The following is a 23,008-nucleotide window of genomic DNA, read 5'->3' as shown; positions in this document are numbered from 1 at the left end:
TTTTATCGCCCCTCGTACATGTATCTTATACAATCATGTGTAATTTTACCCGACGTGTACACCATTTAATAACACTGAAATATGAGCCCTAATGTATTCGTCCTTACACAGTATCGCCAATGAGACCTACCTACCAGTAAGTTCATGAGGATAATACACGCCACGATGATGAAGGTGGTGAAGAGAACGGAAGTTGCTGGTGGGTACAGCAAGTTGGTGGTGTCTACTGAAGTGGCGTCATTGAGACCAGCATGGAAGATGTCACCATAATCAATCTCCCCAATAAACATGACGGCTGTTTTCAAGACGGAGTTGGCCACGTCTCTGAATGGAATCTACTCACGGATAACGGGAATGTACTGTTTTCATGTTGTCCAAAAGTTTTAAACATAAATTAAACATGTATTTTCCAGTAATGAAGTTTGAACAATAGAAATAACGCCACACGCTTTTCGATTCGTTTTTTCTTATTATTTTTTGATTGAATAATTTACTGAAGAAGGGTTTTCTCGAAAAATGTCTTAATGTGATTACTGTGCATACCAAGGTGAGGAGTGTGATACACTGTACAATATAGGAGCTGTGCAACAGCTGATCGAAACTGCTTAAAACTTAATTACATAAGAGGCTTTGTTCCAGATGCTCAATAGGCTGTTCATAGAGAGGACGTAGAATACATTGTGTACCTGGTTTTGTAGTAGTGTGTGGAATGCAAGGGCAAAGGCCAGTAGGAGTGAGAAGAAGACCACAAAGACCTTGAGGAAAGTCCAGCAGACCAGCTGGAACATGACGACATACAGACCAAGGGATGTGAAGGCCTTGAGATACAGCACCAGGTCAATCCAGGAGAAGAAGAGAGCAAAAGCGCCGAGAGACCACTGCCAGTCCTAAACCGAACAATGAAAACTTCAAGGTATGCCTGAAGATATACACATATAGGAAAGTATTGCAACACCACTGATCGTCGCAAGGTCAAGTTTACATGTGAGAGGCACCCAACACCTTTAATGCACACATGTGTTTGATCCAAGATTTGAATATTCAGTGTTACTGCGGCGCCAAACACGAGCTCGGCCATCACAAGTCACTTCGACTTCCGTCCAACTCGTGTACCGTTACCCATGGCCCCAAATTCCAGTGGTATGACCTTGACACCAAGCTGGTCGTGCTGACGTGCTCTGGGGATACCACGGGCGTCTAATAGGTCGTTTCGCTCTATCGCCGGCCGGGTTTAGGCGATTTCGGACGGATTTGTTGGACAAAACAACCACGTGGAGGCCAGACAGTTTTTAACAAAGTTAAAAATCACAGGTATTGCGAAACCTTTTCCGTGTGTATACAATGAAACACGCCCTCAGCCAATGATAAACCTAGGTCACGTGACACACTGTCGCGCCCCTCAGATGGGTTGCTCACAGGGGCTTGTAAGGCTAAAAACTACCATCAAGGTATGTACAGTCACGGGGTCTTAGTACTATATTTATTTATATAATGCTAAGACCCCGTCAGTGACAGTACATACATTGATGGCATTTTTTATCGTTACAAGCCCCCGTGAACATACCTTAAATATATCATAGAGAAATAGTTAGGTATATTTAAACATGACTCGACTCCAGTAACAGTGCTCCTGCCATACGCCAGTCGTGCCTGGACCAGACGAGGCAGTGCAGTGCTCCTGCCATACGACAGTCGTGCCTGGACCAGACGAGGCAGCGCAGTGCTCCTGCTATACGCCAGTCGTGCCTGGACCAGACGATGCAGTGCAGTGCTCCTGCTATACGACAGTCGTGCCTGGACCAGACGATGCAGTGCAGTGCTCCTGCCATACGACAGTCGTGCCTGGACCAGACGAGGCAGTGCAGTGCTCCTGCCATACGACAGTCGTGCCTGGACCAGACGATGCAGCGCAGTGCTCCTGCCATACGACAGTCGTGCCTGGACCAGACGATGCAGTGCAGTGCAGTGCTCCTGCCATACGACAGTCGTGCCTGGACCAGACGATGCAGTGCAGTGCTCCTGCCATACGACAGTCGTGCCTGGACCAGACGAGGCAGTGCAGTGCTCCTGCCATACGACAGTCGTGCCTGGACCAGACGAGCAGTGCAGTGCTCCTGCCATACGACAGTCGTGCCTGGACCAGACGAGGCAGTGCAGTGCTCCTGCCATACGACAGTCGTGCCTGGACCAGACGATGCAGTGCAGTGCTCCTGCCATGCGACAGTCGTGCCTGGACCAGACGATGGCAGTGCAGTGCTCCTGCCATACGACAGTCGTGCCTGGACCAGACGATGCAGTGCAGTGCTCCTGCCATACGACAGTCGTGCCTGGACCAGACGAGGCAGTGCAGTGCTCCTGCCATACGACAGTCGTGCCTGGACCAGACGATGCAGTGAAGTGCTCCTGCCATACGACAGTCGTGCCTGGACCAGACGATGCAGTGCGGTGCTCCTGCCATACGACAGTCGTGCCTGAACCAGACGATGCAGTGCAGTGCTCCTGCCATACGACAGTCGTGCCTGGACCAGACGATGCAGTGCAGTGCTCCTGCCATACGACAGTCGTGCCTGGACCAGACGATGCAGTGCAGTGCTCCTGCCATACGACAGTCGTGCCTGGACCAGACGAGGCAGTAGCGTGTTAAAGATTTACCAATATTGTTGAAACAACAATATCTGCAGTTGTATAGTTTCGCATGCATGCCACAAACCTGAAATGTCAACATTATTATTATTTGCAGCTGAAATATGGGAAATGAAACATAAAGAGAGCATCGAAAACTACCACTTCAAGCGATGTTGGGGCCGCTTGCTGCTAACAAAGCTATCCCTTATGAAACAGGTGAGGTGGAGCTGGGATAAATGTGCCGTAGCTCTCATTTTTTTCAGAACTAAAAAAGAATTCAATAATAGCAATTACCTTTGAGCTAGAGGATGACAGTTGTCCTCTCGTGCCAAACACTGTCCTATGAGACTGTATTTCAGCCATGTCACGGCATGACAGCCTCATGAGTGGGTGTGTGAACCATTTTTAATGTCATTTTGAACAACATTTGGGCCATATCATGGCATGAAAACTTGATGTTGAAGGTTTAAGTGACATGGAATCCTACATTCATAATGGATGAAACGTGATGTAGGTCGTAACAAATTTCTAACCCTAGAACATGGTTGTGTTATTATCATTAAAAATCATGGTATGAAGAAATCTGTGATTTGAACTCAGGATAATAGCATCCTCCCTCGCAAAAGGCAAAAAAAACAAAACCTTACTGTGGCACCTTTCTTGGATTTCTTTCTTCTAATGATAATATTAAGTGTTGACAAAACGAAATGTTCTGAAACAGACAATTCAATGTTCTGTACATGTGACGTGGTGTTGCACTGTGGTCTGACCTGTCTGTAGCCTGTGGCGGTTGTGCAGTCATTGAACTCCAGCAGAAGGAGAAACGTGAAGAGGTAGGCCACCCACTCAACGTAGCTCTCCAGGTTAGTCAGGTATGTTGTCTTCGTGATGTACAGCTGTTGTAACTGTAAATACACGTATACTGGTTGTCAAGCATCCCTTCCTCTATGTCCACCGTTTCTTTTCATCTATACACCTACACCTACACCTGCACCTGCACCTGCACATGTGTCTACACCTACACCTACACCTGCACATGCACATGCGTCTACACCTACACCTACACCTACACCTACACCTGCACATGCACATGCACATGCGTCTACACCAGCACCTACTAATATTTTCTTATCTTTACTATCCTTTCACTGAATGTGTGAGATGAGAGAATGTGTTTTAATGCAAGTTGCTATGTTTTAACTATGGTATCTATAAGTATAATTATCAATATGGAAATAAATTTATGTTCATGAATGTAGCCCTAAACCTACTCCACATCACCTTGCATATTATATTTATATAATATTATTTATAACAGATAAGTCCCCGTCCATAAGACTGCTGCTGTGCGTGATTGGTGTACACTCTTGTACCACCCACAGGGTATGTGTAGATGTCTAATTTATATCCATGTATTTGTATATAGTACCATCACGTAATGCGTGGTGACGAATCATGTGTACTTTATCATTACGACTAATGCATAATGGTGTATTATTATCTATCTTGTCTGTATAACATTGTATGCATGTATTATCATTACATTATACGAAATGATGTAATTTCATAATTCCCATATTCCATATGTGTAGTAAGTAATGTTATTCATACTTTGCGTATGTACAGTATTATTGGTAATTATCTCTATGCATTAACCCTTGTATGGAAATATATTAATCTTGTATGAATTGTGTGAGGTGTATAGTATATTATTATATTTATAGTTACAGGGTAGCGTTTAACGATCTCATCCTACAGAAATAAACAAGCTCACCCCCCAGCAGAGTGTTGGTAATCTTTGCCTCACGTTGGCCCTGCTACACTACACCTACACATACATCAACAACACCTGCACCCCAGCAGAGTGTTGGTAATCTTTGCCTCACGGTGACCCTGCTACACTACACCTACACATACATCAACATCAACACCTACACCCCAGCAGAGTGTTGGTAATCTTTGCCTCACGTTGACCCTGCTACACTACACCTACACATATATCAACAACATCTACACCCCAGCAGAGTGTTGGTAATCTTTGCCTCACGGTGACCCTGCTACACTACACCTACACATACATCAACATCAACACCTACACCAGCAGAGTGTTGGTAATCTTTGCCTCACGTTGACCCTGCTACACTACACCTACACATACATCAACATCAACACCTACACCCCAGCAGAGTGTTGGTAATCTTTGCCTCACGCTGACCCTCTACACTACACCTACATATACATCAACAACAACACCTACACCCCAGCAGAGTGTTGGTAATCTTTGCCTCACGTTGACCCTGCTACACTACACCTACACATACATCAACAACAGCACCTACACCCCAGCAGAGTGTTGGTAATCTTTGCCTCACGTTGACCCTGCTACACTACACCTACACATACATCAACAACAACACCTACACCCCAGCAGAGTGTTGGTAATCTTTTCCTCACGGTGACCCTGCTACACTACACCTACACATACATCAACATCAACACCTACACCCCAGCAGAGTGTTGGTAATCTTTGCCTCACGTTGACCCTGCTACACTACACCTACACATACATCAACATCAACACCTACACCCCAGCAGAGTGTTGGTAATCTTTGCCTCACGTTGACCCTGCTACACTACACCTACACATACATCAACAACAACACCTACACCCCAGCAGAGTGTTGGTAATCTTTGCCTCACGTTGACCCTCCTACACTACACCTACACACACCTACATCAACATCACCCTACACCCCAGCAGAGTGTTGGTAATCTTTTGCCTCACGTTGACCCTGCTACACTACACCTACACATACATCAACAGCACCTACACCCCAGCAGAGTGTTGGTAATCTTTGCCTCACGGTGACCCTGCTACACTACACCTACACCTACATCAATAACACCTACACCCCAGCAGAGTGTTGGTAATCTTTGCCTCACGTTGACCCTCCTACACTACACCTACACCCCATCCTACACACCTACACCTCATCAGCACCTACACCCCAGCAGAGTGTTGGTAATCTTTGCCTCACGTTGACCCTCCTACACTACACCTACACATACATCAACAGCACACCTACACCCCAGCAGAGTGTTGGTAATCTTTGCCTCACGGTGACCCTACACATACACTACACCTACACATACATCACATACATCAACACCTACACCCCAGCAGAGTGTTGGTAATCTTTGCCTCACGGTGACCCTGCTACACTACACCTACACATACATCATCAATCACACCTACACCCCAGCAGAGTGTTGGTAATCTTTGCCTCACGGTGACCCTGCTACACTACACCTACACATACATCAACACCTACACCCCAGCAGAGTGTTGGTAATCTTTGCCTCACGTTGACCCTCCTACACTACACCTACACATACATCAACAACACCTACACCCCAGCAGAGTGTTGGTAATCTTTGCCTCACGTTGACCCTCCTACACTACACCTACACATACATCAACAACACCTACACCCCAGCAGAGTGTTGGTAATCTTTGCCTCACGTTGACCCTGCTACACTACACCTACACATACATCAACAACAGCACCTACACCCCAGCAGAGTGTTGGTAATCTTTGCCTCACGTTGACCCTCCTACACTACACCTACACATACATCAACAACAGCACCTACACCCCAGCAGAGTGTTGGTAATCTTTGCCTCACGTTGACCCTCCTACACTACACCTACACATACATCAACAACAGCACCTACACCCCAGCAGAGTGTTGGTAATCTTTGCCTCACGTTGACCCTCCTACACTACACCTACACATACATCAACACCTACACCCCAGCAGAGTGTTGGTAATCTTTGCCTCACGTTGACCCTGCTACACTACACCTACACATACATCAACAACACCTACACCCCAGCAGAGTGTTGGTAATCTTTGCCTCACGTTGACCCTGCTACACTACACCTACACATACATCAACATCAACACCTACACCCCAGCAGAGTGTTGGTAATCTTTGCCTCACGTTGACCCTGCTACACTACACCTACACATACATCAACAACACCTACACCCCAGCAGAGTGTTGGTAATCTTTGCCTCACGTTGACCCTGCTACACTACACCTACACATACATCAACAACACCTACACCCCAGCAGAGTGTTGGTAATCTTTGCCTCACGTTGACCCTCCTATGTGCGAAAATACGACAAACCAATCAGAACGCGCATAAATGACTGCGGTGCTTTGGTAAAAAAAAATCCCGAATACTTAAATCGTTATTGTTTAAAAAATCATGAAAAAATATATATCGTCATATTGAAAGTACAAAGAACTTAGCTTACAGGATTTTGCTGCCTACTATGAAGTATTTGATGAGAATCATGCAATTGACGGTGAGAGATTCAATTACATGTACACGCGTTTGTTGATATAACGGCTCTCATGGGTCCAGCTGAGGGTATTTCTGACGATCTTGCGGGCTTGCTATGGAGATTGTACGTGCGCTTCCAACAATTTTGGAAATGTAATCATAAATCGCTACGAGTTTCAAAACAATAATATTAGACATATATCTGCATCTCCTGTCTGTTCCAAGATCTAAAATGAAACTGTTTGGTGAAAGGCTCTCAGAGCATCAGCCCAAATACTTGGAACACTCTCCTTCCTGCCATAAAGAATTCACCAACTATTGTCTCTTTTAAGTCCCAGTTAAAAAACCCACCTCTTTGCTAAATCTACTCTGAGTGATCTCTTCCAGTTCTGTTGAGACTTTTTACTGTTTGTACAGTATATCAGCACAGGGTTGTGACACTTCCACAAGTGCTTTCTTTATTATTATGTTCTTTACTCCTCCTGAGGAGAGTTACATCAGAAATCAGGAGAATGTGAGAGGAAATACAATTTCAAAATGCGAGAATGCGAAAGAACGTACAATTTCGAGAATGCGAGAATTCGTGAGTATATACAATTTCAGGACAGACAGACAGATTGTATTGATGCAAGCCACATGGGCCTCTGGCCATACATACAATACAATATAGATATCATTATTTATGTTGGATGGTGAGGATGACATTATTAATAAGTTAAAAGTTGTTTCTTATACGGAATGCTTCATACACATATCTACCTAGAGAGCGTTGAGTATTAATATTTTCTGATGATAATAGCTGTATACATTTATAAACTGAATAAGTTTTACACTAATATTTCTTTAAATGAATAGATCTTAGGTGAGTGTACGATGGACACTTGAGTAAAAAGTGAAATTCGTCTTCTATGTCATTAAGATTACAGTTAGTACAAATTCTTTCATCCCGTGGGATTTTATTACTACTATGTCTACCAGTTTCAATTAATAATGTATGAGATGACAATCTTAATTTACATAATAATTTACATAACTAAATACATTTCAAAACCAAATTTTACCTTAAATTGTTTGAATAACATATAAGTAGTAGATTTCCTTATCTCCTGGTACCAATACGTAATGAATTTATCTTATAGTTGTTGTTTTAATAAAGACATGAAAACTGTCTGCGAGAAGGCGAAGTGTTCCAGCATGCAAGCTGGCAAGTCTGCTAGATTGTGTTTACCATCCGGTGGTTTACTGAATCAATAAGCACAGTCTGAACATTCCATTGATCACCTTCGGAGCATAAATGTCATCATGACCTCTACTTAGAGATACTAGAGGCCTGCAGGATAAGAGGCAGCAAACCATATCCACATCATTCATGGTGAAGCTTCACACTCAGGTCAATTGGCTCAGTGGATAGTATGCTGCACCACAACTCATCTCGTTGCTGTTCAGTACATGAACACTTGCAGACTATATGTACCAACAGGTCTTCATAGTCCCTCTCACGCAGTTTGCAGCTTCTCCTAACCTGTTCATTACGCCACATTGCGCTTTGGTACACAATGAATGTGCATGCTTCTGTCAGTTCAGGGTGTGATTTTGCTACCTTCCATTCCAGATGTGGATCAAAGTTGTGCTGAATTTGACTAAACTGTTGGTTGGTGCCATGCCGTTCTCTGGTGTTCCAATACATGCTCGTATCGGCGTATGTACGGATATAAAATATGCACGATACGGTAGGAAATAATTTAGAAAACGTAGCAGATACGCACCACAGCAATGGTGTACGGTCTTAGAATTATTTACAGACGTATTTATCTGAAAAAGTTTTGTTTGATTGTTTATTGACCTGTTTACACAAGCGTAGCAATGTTGTCGTGCATATATGAAACAAAACACAAGATTACTGATACTCCATTAAATTCCATTCAGTACTCTAAATGTACTAAATTTCCCAGTACTCCTATATTCAAAAAAAGGGGTACGTACTCCTGATGTTGGAAAATTATCTGGATCCCTGACATGTATTCCACTAGCTTGTACTTCTTCAGAATCTCCAATATATCGGGTACAAATCCATATGGCATCTTTACACAATCGAGTTTGTACAGAAACAGCCTTGTCATCAGCAGCTTCTTACTCAAATAATGATTGGGATTGTTCATGAGCTGTCCAAGGAATAGAAGTTTCTTGGTATCAATGTACGACTCTAGAGAGTCGAAACCAATTAGCGCACTGAAGATGTCTGTACGGACCCTTCTAGGTAAGCCCTGCACAAGTTTGAGGCAAAATCTTTGAGCCCTTTCGAGGGTTAAGATTTCAGTTCTCCTCAAGTTAGACCATAATTCACACCCGGACAATGCCTTTGGCAAGCACATTGTTCTTAACACCTTAGCGCTTGTCAACGGGTTTAGGACTCTGCCGTCGCACCCTGACCTCTGTATGCCAAGCATTGATGGTTTCAGCTTTGTGCAGGCACTGATGGTTCTATCCCAGGGGCCATGTTACAATGAAGGTCAATGCCAACGTGTTTTATATTTGATGTAGTTGGTATCTGGATGGACTATAGCGCTATACAAATACCCATATGTATATGGGTATTTGTATAGCACTAATCAACTTTAATCTTTAACATTGGGCATATATTTCTCATCTCTGGGAATATTTTAGTCTGACTTTTGGGGGGTCATTCATATATTTTTTAGCGAATTCATTTAAAATTCCACTAGGGGTATAACAGCAAGGTTACACGAATGTTCAGTTTGAGAAACATTGTAAAGTCATTTTTGAGTTTCTGCTTTGGGATTTAATGTAGCGTTTATAAATTTTATTTACATATTTAATAAAACAAATCCCATTTGTGATTATCAAACCCTATTTAGAAATATAATTGGAAATATAAGGTGAACATCTGGTAATAATTACGTCAGAATAAGTCTGTAACAAATAGGTTTTTCGCCTTTAGTTGTATCAAAAAGTTTTAATTCTATAAAAACATAAACAGCAATACAATGTATGATTACTTCGGTCATATTAAGTACCATTGGAATCAAACAAGAATAGAGTCATCGTTCCTGTTTAAAGTAGTTCTGATGTTCATGCGCCAATATGAAATCCTTCAAGAGGGCCATGAGTCGTCATTCGGCTTGTCCCGGAATAACACGAGTTGGTCACGAATGCACCTACACCTACACCTACACCTACACCTACACCTACACCCACACCCTCACCCACACCTACACCTACACCTACACCTACACACACTGCTGTTAAACGTTAACCATATGATTGTTTTCACTGAATCCAAAAACTTTAGGGATGACAAGCCTGGTGTCATAGGTATGCTTACGAGCGTGGATATGTGTGCATAACAAATATGCACTATTATTATTTAATGTTTATGTAATATGTTCTTTAAAAATCTGGTTGTATTTAAATGTGAGATGTCTATGACATATATACATCTATTATGACATGTTCCAGAATTGAGTGTTAAACACCATCTGACTTGGACACAAATAAAGAACTCTGCCCTACGGCTGGATTTTGTGTGATATCTGGGACTAGCCGGTCTACAGTCATACTGACCTATCCAGTAGTCCTTACATTCATTTAAATATATGACACGAAGTACCAACTAAACAAAGCACATCTGAACAAATGGATACTTGAATATTCCTTTAACTGGCAAAGCTATTAGAAACCACTCAACTGAACATATTGAAAGCTGAAGATATTCACCTCAAAGATTGCCCCTACAGTGATGACGACATACAACATCGTCTTCTCCACAACAAGCCGGTAGCTGACCCCCTTCGCGCAGATGTTGTCATTGATAGATTTGGATTCCGTCTCGGTGCTGTGGAGAAAAAGACAATGGATTATATAAAATAACCTTGTATCAGAATCAAAAGTGGAATCATTTTTCTCTGACACAAACCGAAGATATACACGATAAGCTGATCACAAATTGCGACATCACAATCTTGCAACCTTCTCCTAACAACATCTATAACTATATTTGCAGAATTACCGGTGTGTGTGTGTCAGTGTAAGCAACATAGCAGCACAAGCATCTGTTTACAATACAATATGTATGTTTAATTAAAATTAATTAAATATATCTTTTTTGAGCTTACTAGTTGCGGGGATGGGTGGACACGAGCATGTATCTGGTCAGCAGGGTGACAAATAATAGATGAAAGATGAACGTGAGCAGATAGTAGTAGATCCCAAAATGGAACCACTTCCTCTTGATGAGTTTGCTGACCAAAGGATGCTGCAGCAGTTCGTCCCTGTTACACTCCACCTGTGGTATAAAGATATCGGTATATCGGTTATAAATTAGAAGATAAATAGTTTCGTTTGTTCAATTTCCGCAATATGTAGTACACGTTTTATATGTAGTACACCTGTGAAATATAAAAATACAAAAATAGTTAGGGATATATGTAAATTTTGAAACACAAAAATAGTTAGGGATATATGTAACTTTTGAAATTATGAATAATGATAGGTGTGAATAATAAATATATCATACACTTGTGATACACGGGTTTCTAAAGCTGTCAGATAACCATGCCCGGGACCATCCGCAACCATAGACTATGAAATATACGTTAAGTCGTTAACATTATTGTTATTGAGCGTGTATACATTGAGTGAGTGAGAGACAAAGAACATGTATTTCATATATATACTACACTCAAAAAGAGGCTGAGCATTGTTAAAATTCTTGCAATGTTTTTTAAAATACAAAACAATAAAACATTTCCATATAGACTTTAAAATAGTGGATATTGAGATGATATGAAGATGGCAGAATGACATGTTTAATATCCAGGAGTCCACATGCCAGGCAAGCATCAATGTCAAACATCAATAACGGTTAAATATAGTCTATTAAATGGGCATTGGAGGCTTGTGGAATGGCTTCCCGTATTCTCTGCAACTCTGCTGCCAACTCCGCCACAATGGTCAGATACCAAAACGACTTACCATGATAGATAATGGATGGTTCTTTTTGATTACACTGGCCTTGTTGGTGTATGGATCTTTTTTACGTTCTTCCGGGTCTTTCCCATTGCTGTTCTTCTTCTTCTTTTCTGAAGGAAAGAACAATATATAATAATAATCTTAATTTGCACTGAGAAGGCCACAGGCCTATAGTACATAAAGTTATGTTGAATTTGAGAGGAATTTAGATCGGGTAATCATAGCATAGTAAATGAACATTGAAATATTTTGTAGAAGAACTGGATTTTTACTACTTAACAATGAGGAGAATTTTATCACATTTGGATGGACATAGTAATATCTTTTAATATATTTTGTTCGCAACCGGTCATAAAATGGACATATTAGGAGAAAATGTAATTCATCTTCTATTTCGTTTAAATTACAAAGTGTACATATTCTATTTTCTCTTTTACATTCATATATCTGCCTCTTTCAATCAACAAATCATGAGAAGAGCATCTGAATCGTGCCAGTGCTATTCTAAACTTTTAACATTAACACAGGATAGATATGACTCAAGAACTATGGCATTTTTAAACAATGGATAATACATGCATTTATTTGATAAGGATATCCTTTCACTCCATGTTTGAATATACATATCTTTTAATCTTGTCGTTAAGGATTGTATGAATAACGTAGGTGATTCGACATATTATTATGTATTCCATGTAATTCCAAAACCAATAGAATATAAAAGTTTTTTACATTAGTTGCCCAGTTTTTGTCCACCTTTATCATATAACAACATCATATTATAACACTTCTTGGGTAAGCGATTTGAAGGCATAATCAGCAGTTTTAGCCAGTACTTAATAACTTTAATGCTTGTAAGAATGTGCATTGGGTACCTACCGCATTCACCATAAATAACTGCGTTAATAGTGTTAATTTTAACTCCGAGGAACTTTTGCATGCGTATAAATGGATTTTTCAATTTCGTCAAATTTTGTTATTCCCAAAATTTCGGCCCCATATGATAAAAGTACAGGATTGTGGCACACTGTTCACTACATTCACATCAGAACCCTTCATTAATGTTATCTCGATTTACATGATTCAGTGAACTGGAATGACACTTGCGATATTTCTTGTACAGTATTCTTCCAATGCAGCACTGTTCCACAACAAATATCGGTACCTCTTGTAAAACAAATGAAGCAATTACTCACACACTGATTTTAATTTCGAACAGTAACGACTTCTGTGAGGTTGTAAGTAACATACTTATTACTTCTTTGATTGGCATCTAGAAGTTTGGTAGATGAAGAATGAGGACTATTTGTATGGATATACAACTTCTTTATTCTATATAGGCGACGTTTCGACATGGATTCTTATGTCGTTGTCAAGCAAGTGGCAATGGAATTAGAATCTATGTCGAAACGTTGCCTATATAGAATAAAGAAGTTGTATATCCATACAAATAGTCCTCATTCAGCATACTTTTTTTCATGTCAATTTGGACCCATGAAGATCCGGGGTACAATAGGTCTTCAGCAACCCATGTGCTTGCCATCAAAGGCGACTATGCTTGTCGTAAGAGGCGACTAACCGGATCGGGTGGTCAGGCTCGCTGACTTGGTTGACACCAGTCATCGGTTCCCAATTGCGCAGATCGATGCTCTTGCTGTTGATCACTGGATTGTCTGGTCCAGATTCGATTATTTACAGACCGCCACCATATAGCTGGGATATTGCTGAGTGCGGCGTAAAACTAAACTCACTCACTCACTCATGTCAATTTGAACGCTTTTCCGGATGTCTTTCACACGAATGACGGAAAGTTTTGTTTTGGGATAACACCAAGGTAATGAGATGCTCACAACATCTGGAACACCTGTCATTATGTTTCAGCGACCGATCTGTATTATGTCATCTCTATTATATGCATGGTTTACCTCGAAATGCCCAGTCCTCATACAGGTCATCAATGTATTCAAAATTATAGCTGTATCGAGTTTTCCCTTTCTCTTGCTCTTTACTTTCCCCTTGGTCTTTGCCTTTCTCTTGCTCTTTCCCTTTCGCTTTCCCTTTCGCTTTCCCTTTCGTTTTCTCTTTCCCTTTCTCTTGGTCTTTGCCTGTTTCCTTCTTGATTTTGGTCGTTACACATCTGTCTAACACCTCGTAGGCCAAATCTAAAACAACCAAATTGGTGAAAATACTGTTTCAGGTGATAATGTTGCCCACATACATTTTAGCAGACTTCTAAACTGTACTATTCTCTTCGTGTAACGAGTTCAGAATTCCCACACTTCTGCTTAAAAATATAAATGTATGAAAGTGTATGTTAGAAACTCCCACACTTGCTCTGAAACATACACCTATGTGAGAGTGCACCTGTGTCAATAATTCACGCCAGGTCAGTAAGTCTCACAATCCCTCACGTGTTGGAACACGGAAACTCCAACTTGATCATGATCAACCAGCCATCCAATCAATAGTGTGGCCTCACCCGGCATCTTGCGGATCAGTCTCCGCATTGGCGTGACTATCTTCTTGGAAAACCTGTTGCCCTTCTTCACGGTGACGCTGTTACGCAAGGCCTCCTTCCAATACTTGTGATTCAAGATGTAACGAGCGACATGTCTGCAACATGGAAAATGGCCCTCGTTATTATTTTTACCTATAGGCATTCCACAATTTAACAAACTTCTAACCAAAATTGTGAAATACGTGACAATGCATCCAACATTATATCACACTAAGAATTTTCCATTCCATTTATTTCAAGGTAGATAGACTAAGCTAGATTGTAAGAAAACGAACACGAGAAAATTTAATATTCGTGATTGCCCACAGCATGATCATACAACTATGTACCTTTGGTTGGGCAGTAAGCGAGGTAAATACAACGCATAATTGTCTTGACTCCATTGCTAAAAAGAAATGGAAGCAGGCATTCGTAACTACTCGCCTCTTTCCGTGACCTACAAGAAGACTCGTACCCATATCGTACGCCATTATTGCCAAGAATCCTGGCAAACCAATCAAATCGCGCGTAGTAAAAAGCATTTCGAAGCATGAAAATGGCGGCACCGTTGAAGTTTGAAACTTCGCTAAACTATGCAAAGCACACTTTAAACAGAAACTTTGAGCTAAGGATCAGAAACTTTAAACACTGAAATATATTTACAAAGGGAATGACTGTATCGCTGTTTTGACCACGGGATATGGGATATTCTAGGAGCCATGTTTGGAAATTCAGAGTTATCTTTCCTTGGCAATAGTACTAGACTTTTTCATCTCCATGCCCGTTTGCGCTTAAAAAGGGCCCAGTCGTAAACATGGCCACGAGAGGGGTACGAGACGCCATCCGGCTTGCCGGAATGACACGAGTAGTTACGAATGGGAAGCAGGAGCATGGCTTACTGCTGCCGGTGGTTTGTTTACCACTGTCACGTGGCAGGAGTAATGCTGTGAGAGGTTGCTCTGGAGACCCTTACAGTTTTAGATTATGCAGTGGCAGATACTGATTACTCGCGATAAATTTGCATTATTTCATTCACTATTTTTCCTGTTCTCCGTTGTTTATTCATCTCGGCGTATAATACAGGCGGTTTGTTTTATTGAGAATCGGTGTATTGGAGAGTGAATCTGGTGACCGGGGGGTCCCGTTCCTCAAAGCGATCGTAGCACTACGACAGTCGTAAGTCTATGTTAAAGTATGGGAGTTACGATCATCTTAGCACTACGACAGTCGTAAGTCTATGTTAAAGTATGGGAGTTACGATCATCTTAGCGCTACGGTGGCTTTGTGGAATGGGACCATGTCCTCATGACCTAACAGGAAGAGCCGTTGCTCACAATATCAAGTACTGTCTGTCCCCGCCTATATAATTACCACGCATCCGTCATACAGCTGGAATACTGCTAACATTGTATGACTGCAACTTACTTGTGACCGTATTTGATAGCTAAGTCGAGACAGTTTAGACCCTTGTCCGTGTCCATGCCCCCGCACCTACACGTCACATCCGCCGACTTCCCAAGCAACAGCTTGACCACCTTGAGATGACCTTTCATGCAGGCTAGATGAAGTGGAGAGACCTGTAGCAGTAAATTCAAAATGTCAACACAAGAGAATAATCAGTGGATGGATGAGTGAGTGATTGTGTGAGTGAGTCAGGGAGGTGTGGTCGACTCGGAGTCGGAATACATTCGTCACCAACTTGTGTTATTCCGGGACAAGCCGAATAGCGTACGGAAAGGGGCGAATGGTGACGTATGAGTCGGAGGCCTCTGTGTTAAAGCGCGGGAACACTAAAAACTTTATATAGTTTAACAAGTGCTTTGATAATGGTATAAAAGTGCGATATATTTGAAGACGACATTAACTCACGCCTTGCCTCATCCTTCTTCATATGTCAAGTCAATGTCTTCAGCTCATGCTGTTGATCACTGGATTATCTGGTCCAGACTGGATTATTTACAGACCGCCGCCATATAGCTGGAATATTGCTGACTGCGGCGTAAATCAACATCCAACCTAAACCAACATCAAGTCAAGTAACGACTAGCTCCCATGACTATTTTGATTTGTCGCTCTTATTGAACTGTTACATTTTTGACAATGCAGCCGAAAGTCTTTGTCAGTGACAATCTCGCTGATGAGTTAGTCCTGTGATGTATTTTCAAAACGACGTGTAACTGAGCAAGTTAAGGACGACGAGAGCTAGATTACACGCACGCACGCACGCACGCACGCACGCACGCACGCACACACACAGGTGTACAATATCCGCATGTGTCCTACTCACACCACTGTGCGACTGTGACTCTTGTTTCACCAGTATGGCGCAGATCTCCAACTCGCCGTGCTGTGCGGCCAGGTCAAGAGGGGTCATTTTGTCCTCGTTACTGTCAAAAGTCAGTGTGGTATTAGTAAAGTGTGGATCGACCCCAAGTCTTTTGAATAATGACCCTTACAACGATATAAAATGCATTTGTTCGTCATTATTTCAGGGGAAAATATTTGTATACCTTTTCATAGTTTATTGAACAGAAAAATTAAAAATATAAAGTCCTTACTGACATATTGAAATCGATAAAATGTTTACAGTTCCCTACTATTTACCAAATTACTGAGATATTACCTATATTTATTTCTAAGGTGATACGACTAGAACAGGGTCAACTACGTCACAAGAAATCACGTCACGATCAAGATAACTGTCATAGTATATGGCAAGGTATTTACATTTGGTTGATATCAGCCCCATTCTTTATGAGAAGTTTAGCGGTTTCAGTGTGACCGCCCTTAACGGCCAAGTGTAGCGGGGAGTTGCGCCATTGCTCCTCTTTAAACAGCCCGTGCTTGTCTACCTTGAGAATGACCTCTACAGTTCTGAAACCGAACACTCAGAGCCATAACTATAAGCAAGCAATGGACATTTATTTGGCTGAAACATCACACCTACCATGTACTAACATGATGTTAGTAGAGAAGGGTCACAGTTCTCACATATACTCTTTAAGAAAAGTAGGGGATCATAAATATAGTTGATACCAAGTAAATAGCGACAAAAGGTGTTGCTAGAAAACTAATATCTGTTACAATTTAGGTAAATTTAAGCAATTTTCGAGTACATTGTATCCCCTATTTGTTTTTAAGAGTACATTTCCAGACAAATTATAAGACAGGTTTGCTTAAGGTAAACGTCCGTCTTGTCATGCTTGACTATCGTCCTGTGTGTATTCCAGCCAAGAATGAAGGTCCCCATAACCAACAGGCATGCCTGGAAATTTATCTAGTATTCTGGCTTGATCACTTGTTTAAGTCCATGTCACCGTATGCCAAATGCTTTGATCGATGTTCCTGGTCCAATCACTGAACGGTGTGGCCAACACTCGCTTATAATCAGATCGCCGCCATATTGCTGGAATAAGTGCAGCGTTATACACCAAACCCCCACACACATGAAATGCTTAATAACATGAAACGTCAATAACAGCGAATGGTAAGTCTCGGTTATTTCAGACCATCGCCATATAGCTGGAATATTGCTGAGTGCGACGCTAAACAACAAACAAACCAGTACTTCCACCAGTCTTTCCTATTCACGTCAAGGTACTATTAATAGATACAGTACAACCAGAAATTATTGAGAATTTAAGATTGTAAATTTTCTTAAAAAGTTCACTCATTACGCACGTATTAAATGTGAATATTAGCAGAACATAACTCCAGATTCAACGACAGGTGAATAGTTAGTATTTTGTCAAGTCACCATGGGCAGCAATGCAGGCTCCAATGCGGCGGGGCATACTACTGATCAAAGAAGTGTGAAAGTCGTGGTCCATGCTGTCCCAATATCGGACCACCTCTTCTTTCATTTCAGCAATATTTGTCCGATTTTTCTTATTGACACTTTCCTTCATAAGTCCCCAAACATTTTCTATTGGATTTAGGTCAGGGCTATAGCTTGGCCAATCTAAATAATGTCACATTTTGGGTCCGAAACCAGGCCTGTGAATGCTTTGAACGATGTTTTTCAGTTTGTTTGGTCAAGAATTTCAGTGTATTAGGAAACAGCCACACAGAACTTGCATCTGAGAAAATGCAGCTCAGTTCTAATTGTCTCCTTACAGACAACCACAGTCCCTATATCAATCATATACGGGCAACACGGCCCTGCACCTGGCGGCCCAGAACGGACACACGGACTTTGTGCAGGTGTGTAGTTGTGGAAACGTCTGTAGTAGGCCATGTGAGTGACACAGGTGAGATATTGATACATGTCACGTGTACATGTGTTTGAGTTTCAAGACATCTCCAAGTTCAACCTCAAACGGAGCGGTCGGAAAGAAGGAGAAGTAATGGTGGTGGATTATGTGTCTGCTTATTGTGAATCCTGCAGACCATTTTTATCCATACTTTTCTGCTGTGGTCGAAATGTTACCGTTACACTTTCAGCATTAAGTTTCAATGACGAAATATCGGACCACCTCTTCTTTCATTTCAGCAATATTTGTCAGATTTTTCTTACTGACACTTTCCTTCATAAGTCCCCAAACATTTTCTATTGGATTTAGGTCAGGGCTATAGCTTGGCCAATCTAATAATGTCATATTTTGGGTCCGAAACCAGGCCTGTGAATGCTTTGAACGATGTTTTGGGTCGTTGTCATGCTGGAAAATCCAAACATTTCCATAGAACATGTGAGCAGATGGAAGTAAATGTCCCCGAGAATATCTGTGTACCGCTCACTGTTCATATTCCCTTCAAACACACAGAGGGGCGTTGCCCCTAACACAGATATGCCGCCCCACGCGTTAAATTTAGGACTGTACTTTGGGCGCTGATACAAAGGTTTTTCAGTTTGTTTGGTCCAGAATTTCAGTGTATTAGGAAACAGCCACACAGAACTTGCATCTGAGAAAATCACATTGTCCCAGTTTAAAATTTCTATGCTGTAAGCACCAGTTCAACCTTTGCTCCTTTTGTTCAGGTTTCATGATCGGCAATGGAATTCCTTGACTTTTCTGCCAACCCATTGCATGCAGCTCAGTTCTAATTGTCTCCCTACAGACAGCCACAGTTCCTCTATCAATCATATCCAGCCTTAAGTTTTCTATACTCCTTCGTTTGTTTTTAGAAACAAGAATACCAAGCCGCCTCCTCTCACCGACAGTCAATTGTCTGGGCCTACCTACGCCTCCCTGGTGCTCAATGCCATATCCATTTGCAATATTTTTCAAAACACGATAAACAGTGGACAAAGGGATGCCTGTTCTACTTGAAATCACTTTAGTTGATCTGATGTCCTTGTTATAATACTCTAAAATCAACTTCCTCTTCTCTAAATCATCCATCCTAAGTATCACTGAAAATATCCGTCTGCTAGCAAGTAAACAAAGGGGATAATTCTTCACAAACTAATGAAAAGGATTAACGGAGTTGTCTCTCTTGAATGAAACCAAGCACTTGATAGCTGGTCAAGGTTGTTTATACTAGAAATCCAATTAAACATATTCCTAAAATTCTCAATAATTTCTGGTCATACTATATTACCACATTGGTAGCCGACCAGTTCACGTTCATTGTTTCCTCGTTATGACGCTACATATCAAGGCAACGAGGAACTTACGATATTTACTATGAAGAATATGCCTTACTGTCTGTGCCCATGTTCTGCTGCGAGGTGTAGAGCTGTTTTCTCGGCATCGTTCTTTCTACCATGTTCCACCTTATGTTTCTCCAGCATCTTCTGTAAATGTATAGCAAACGTGTTATTGCGCATTGCTCTGTGTGTCTCTGTGTGTGTGTGCGTGCGCGCGATATCCAGTCTATAAAATGTTATCCCGGCGTTTTCGCTCGAATAAGACCTACACTACATTGCATGCGAATATTTTAATGGTACCTACATACTGATATGCTTAATGACAATTTATTCATATGTTTAATGCGCAAGTCCATATCGATCACTTCCGAGGTCCTGAATGTGATCATGATACTTCGGATCGCCATTCGCCTATTGGCTAGCTATTTACGTCTATTCAGCCTTGCACAAGCAATGTGATTTTCTACAGGATATATCAACACCAAGCGGGTGTTTTATCATTTTGCTTTTAGCACAAAAACTGCTTATAAACGTTTCATATATTACGTCATATATTACAATATAAGAAAAAACGCGATTTAAAAATATGTTTAGCGAAACTGTGTGACGGTAAGAGATGTATATCAACATATTCGCCCACTTAACACTTAATTCGGTCTTTTGAGAGCTTCTATTTTTCGTCATTGAAACTTAATGCTGAAAGTGTAACGGTAACATTTCGACCACAGCAGAAAAGTATGGATAAAAATGGTCTGCAGGATTCACAATAAGCAGGCAAATAATCCACCACCATTACTTCTCCTTCTTTCCGACCGCTCCGTTTGAGGTTGAACTTGGAGATGTCTTGAAACTCAAACACATGTACACGTGACATGTATCAATATCTCACCTGTGTCACTCACATGGCCTACTACAGACGTTTCCACAACTACACACCTGCACAAAGTCCGTGTGTCCGTTCTGGGCCGCCAGGTGCAGGGCCGTGTTGCCGAAGTTGTCCTCGGTGTTGATGATGTTGTCTGTGTAGATCAGTTTCAGGAACTCCTGACGAGGGATCAGACAATGCAGCAGTAGTATTACTACCAGGAATGAACGATATCAGTACACGTTTCGGTCTAGTTTATACTGAGACAGTGAATAAAATTGTTGAAAGACACAATCGACAGTACTCCCAATTCAACACATTCCGAACTACTAACGATTTCAAAATACAGTGACATATGTTTTTCGATCGGGTGTCACACTATTGTTTCTGTTGCGGTTAACTCAGTGTCCTGTCCTCCGATTTGTAGCTTGGGGGAACGGACAACTTATACAGATAGAAATGTATAGGTATGTGGATAACACTCACATCAACGTCACGTTTGGAGTCCTTATCCGTCTCGGCGTGCACCTGCTATAGAGGTCATACAAATTTGTTATAAGCATGGCACCCTTTTGTGCAAATGTGTAATAAAAAGGTACTTGAAAATTATGAAAATAAAAGTGATGTGTACATGCGATGATTTATAGTATGACCAGAAATTATTGAGAATTTTAGGAATATGTTTAATTGGATTTCTAGTATAAACAACCTTGACCAGCTATCAAGTGCTTGGTTTCATTCAAGAGAGACAACTCTGTTATTCCTTTTCATTAGTTTGTGAAGAGTTATCCCCCTTTGTTTACTTGCTAGCAGACGATATTTTCAGTGATACTTAGGATGGATGATTTAGAGAAGAGGAAGTTGATTTTAGAGTATTATAACAAGGACATCAGATCAACTAAAGTGATTTCAAGTAGAACAGGCATCCCTTTGTCCACTGTTTATCGTGTTTTGAAAAATATTGCAAATGGATATGGTATTGAGCACCAGGTAGGCGCAGGTAAGCCCAGAAAATTGACTGTCGGTGAGAGGAGGCGGCTTGGTATTCTTGTTTCTAAAAACAAACGAAGGAGTATAGAAAACTTAAGGCTGGATATGATTGATAGAAGAACTGTGGCTGTCTGTAAGGAGACAATTACAATTAGAACTGAGCTGCATTTTCTCAGATGCAAGTTCTGTGTGGCTGTTTCCTAATACACTGAAATTCTGGACCAAACAAACTGAAAAACCTTTGTATCAGCGCCCAAAGTACAGTCCGAAATTTAACGCGTGGGGTGGCATATCTGTGTTAGGGGCAACGCCCCTCTGTGTGTTTGAAGGGAATATGAACAGTGAGCGGTACACAGATATTCTCGAGGGACATTTACTTTCATCTGCTCACATGTTCTTATGGAAATGTTTGGATTTTCCAGCATGACAACGACCCAAAACATCGTTCAAAGCATTCACTGGCCTGGTTTCGGACCCAAAATATGACATTATTAGATTGGCTAAGCTATAGCCCTGACCTAAATCCAATAGAAAATGTTTGGGGACTTATGAAGGAAAGTGTCAATAAGAAATATCTGACAATATATTGCTGAAATGAAAGAAGAGGTGGTCCGATATTGGGACAGCATGGACCACGACTTTCTAACTTCTTCATCAGTAGTATGCCCCGCCGCATTGGAGCCTGCATTGCTGCCCATGGTGACTTGACAAAATACTAACTGTTCACCTGTCTTTGAATCTGGAGTTATGTTCTACTCATATTCACATTTAATACGTGAGTAATGAGTGAAAAATTTTAAAAAAATACAATCTTTAAATTCTCAATAATTTCTGGTTGTACTGTATTGTTCATGAGTCCTGTATATAGACTCTGACAAGACACATCTTTTCATACACACTCAGTATAAAATGTATGAATATCCACCATGTGCCTGTAAAAATCCGATGCCCGTTTCTTACATACATTTTCTGTACACACATCACTGCACACACACTGCACACACTATCTTCGTGAAGTTTACAAATCATACTTGCACACATAAATGTACTCATTATATCAACACCTGTCTCGCTGAGACGCAGGGAATCTGAAAAC

General features: G+C 41.3%; 1 protein-coding gene across 1 annotated transcript in view; it reads right to left on the bottom strand.

Moving 5' to 3' along the window:
• Positions 1–23,008, bottom strand: part of LOC124280295 (transient receptor potential cation channel subfamily A member 1 homolog) — a 106,561-nt gene that overhangs the window by 58,194 nt on the left and 25,359 nt on the right. The window contains exons 14-22 of the mRNA XM_046716194.1: positions 21,409–21,453; positions 20,994–21,101; positions 20,113–20,204; positions 17,195–17,341; positions 16,755–16,854; positions 15,893–16,044; positions 14,450–14,583; positions 13,896–14,132; positions 11,974–12,080 (exon numbers count right to left, since the gene is read on the bottom strand). Of these exons, the coding sequence (XP_046572150.1) occupies positions 11,974–12,080; positions 13,896–14,132; positions 14,450–14,583; positions 15,893–16,044; positions 16,755–16,854; positions 17,195–17,341; positions 20,113–20,204; positions 20,994–21,101; positions 21,409–21,453 (1,122 nt within the window). The remainder of the gene's footprint in view (positions 1–11,973; positions 12,081–13,895; positions 14,133–14,449; positions 14,584–15,892; positions 16,045–16,754; positions 16,855–17,194; positions 17,342–20,112; positions 20,205–20,993; positions 21,102–21,408; positions 21,454–23,008) is intronic.

Source organism: Haliotis rubra, unplaced genomic scaffold (genome assembly GCF_003918875.1).
Source record: "Haliotis rubra isolate DU_JTF1 unplaced genomic scaffold, ASM391887v1 Scf264, whole genome shotgun sequence".
Taxonomy (NCBI): Eukaryota; Metazoa; Mollusca; class Gastropoda; order Lepetellida; family Haliotidae; genus Haliotis; species Haliotis rubra.
This window is presented reverse-complemented; position numbering and strand designations above follow the sequence as displayed.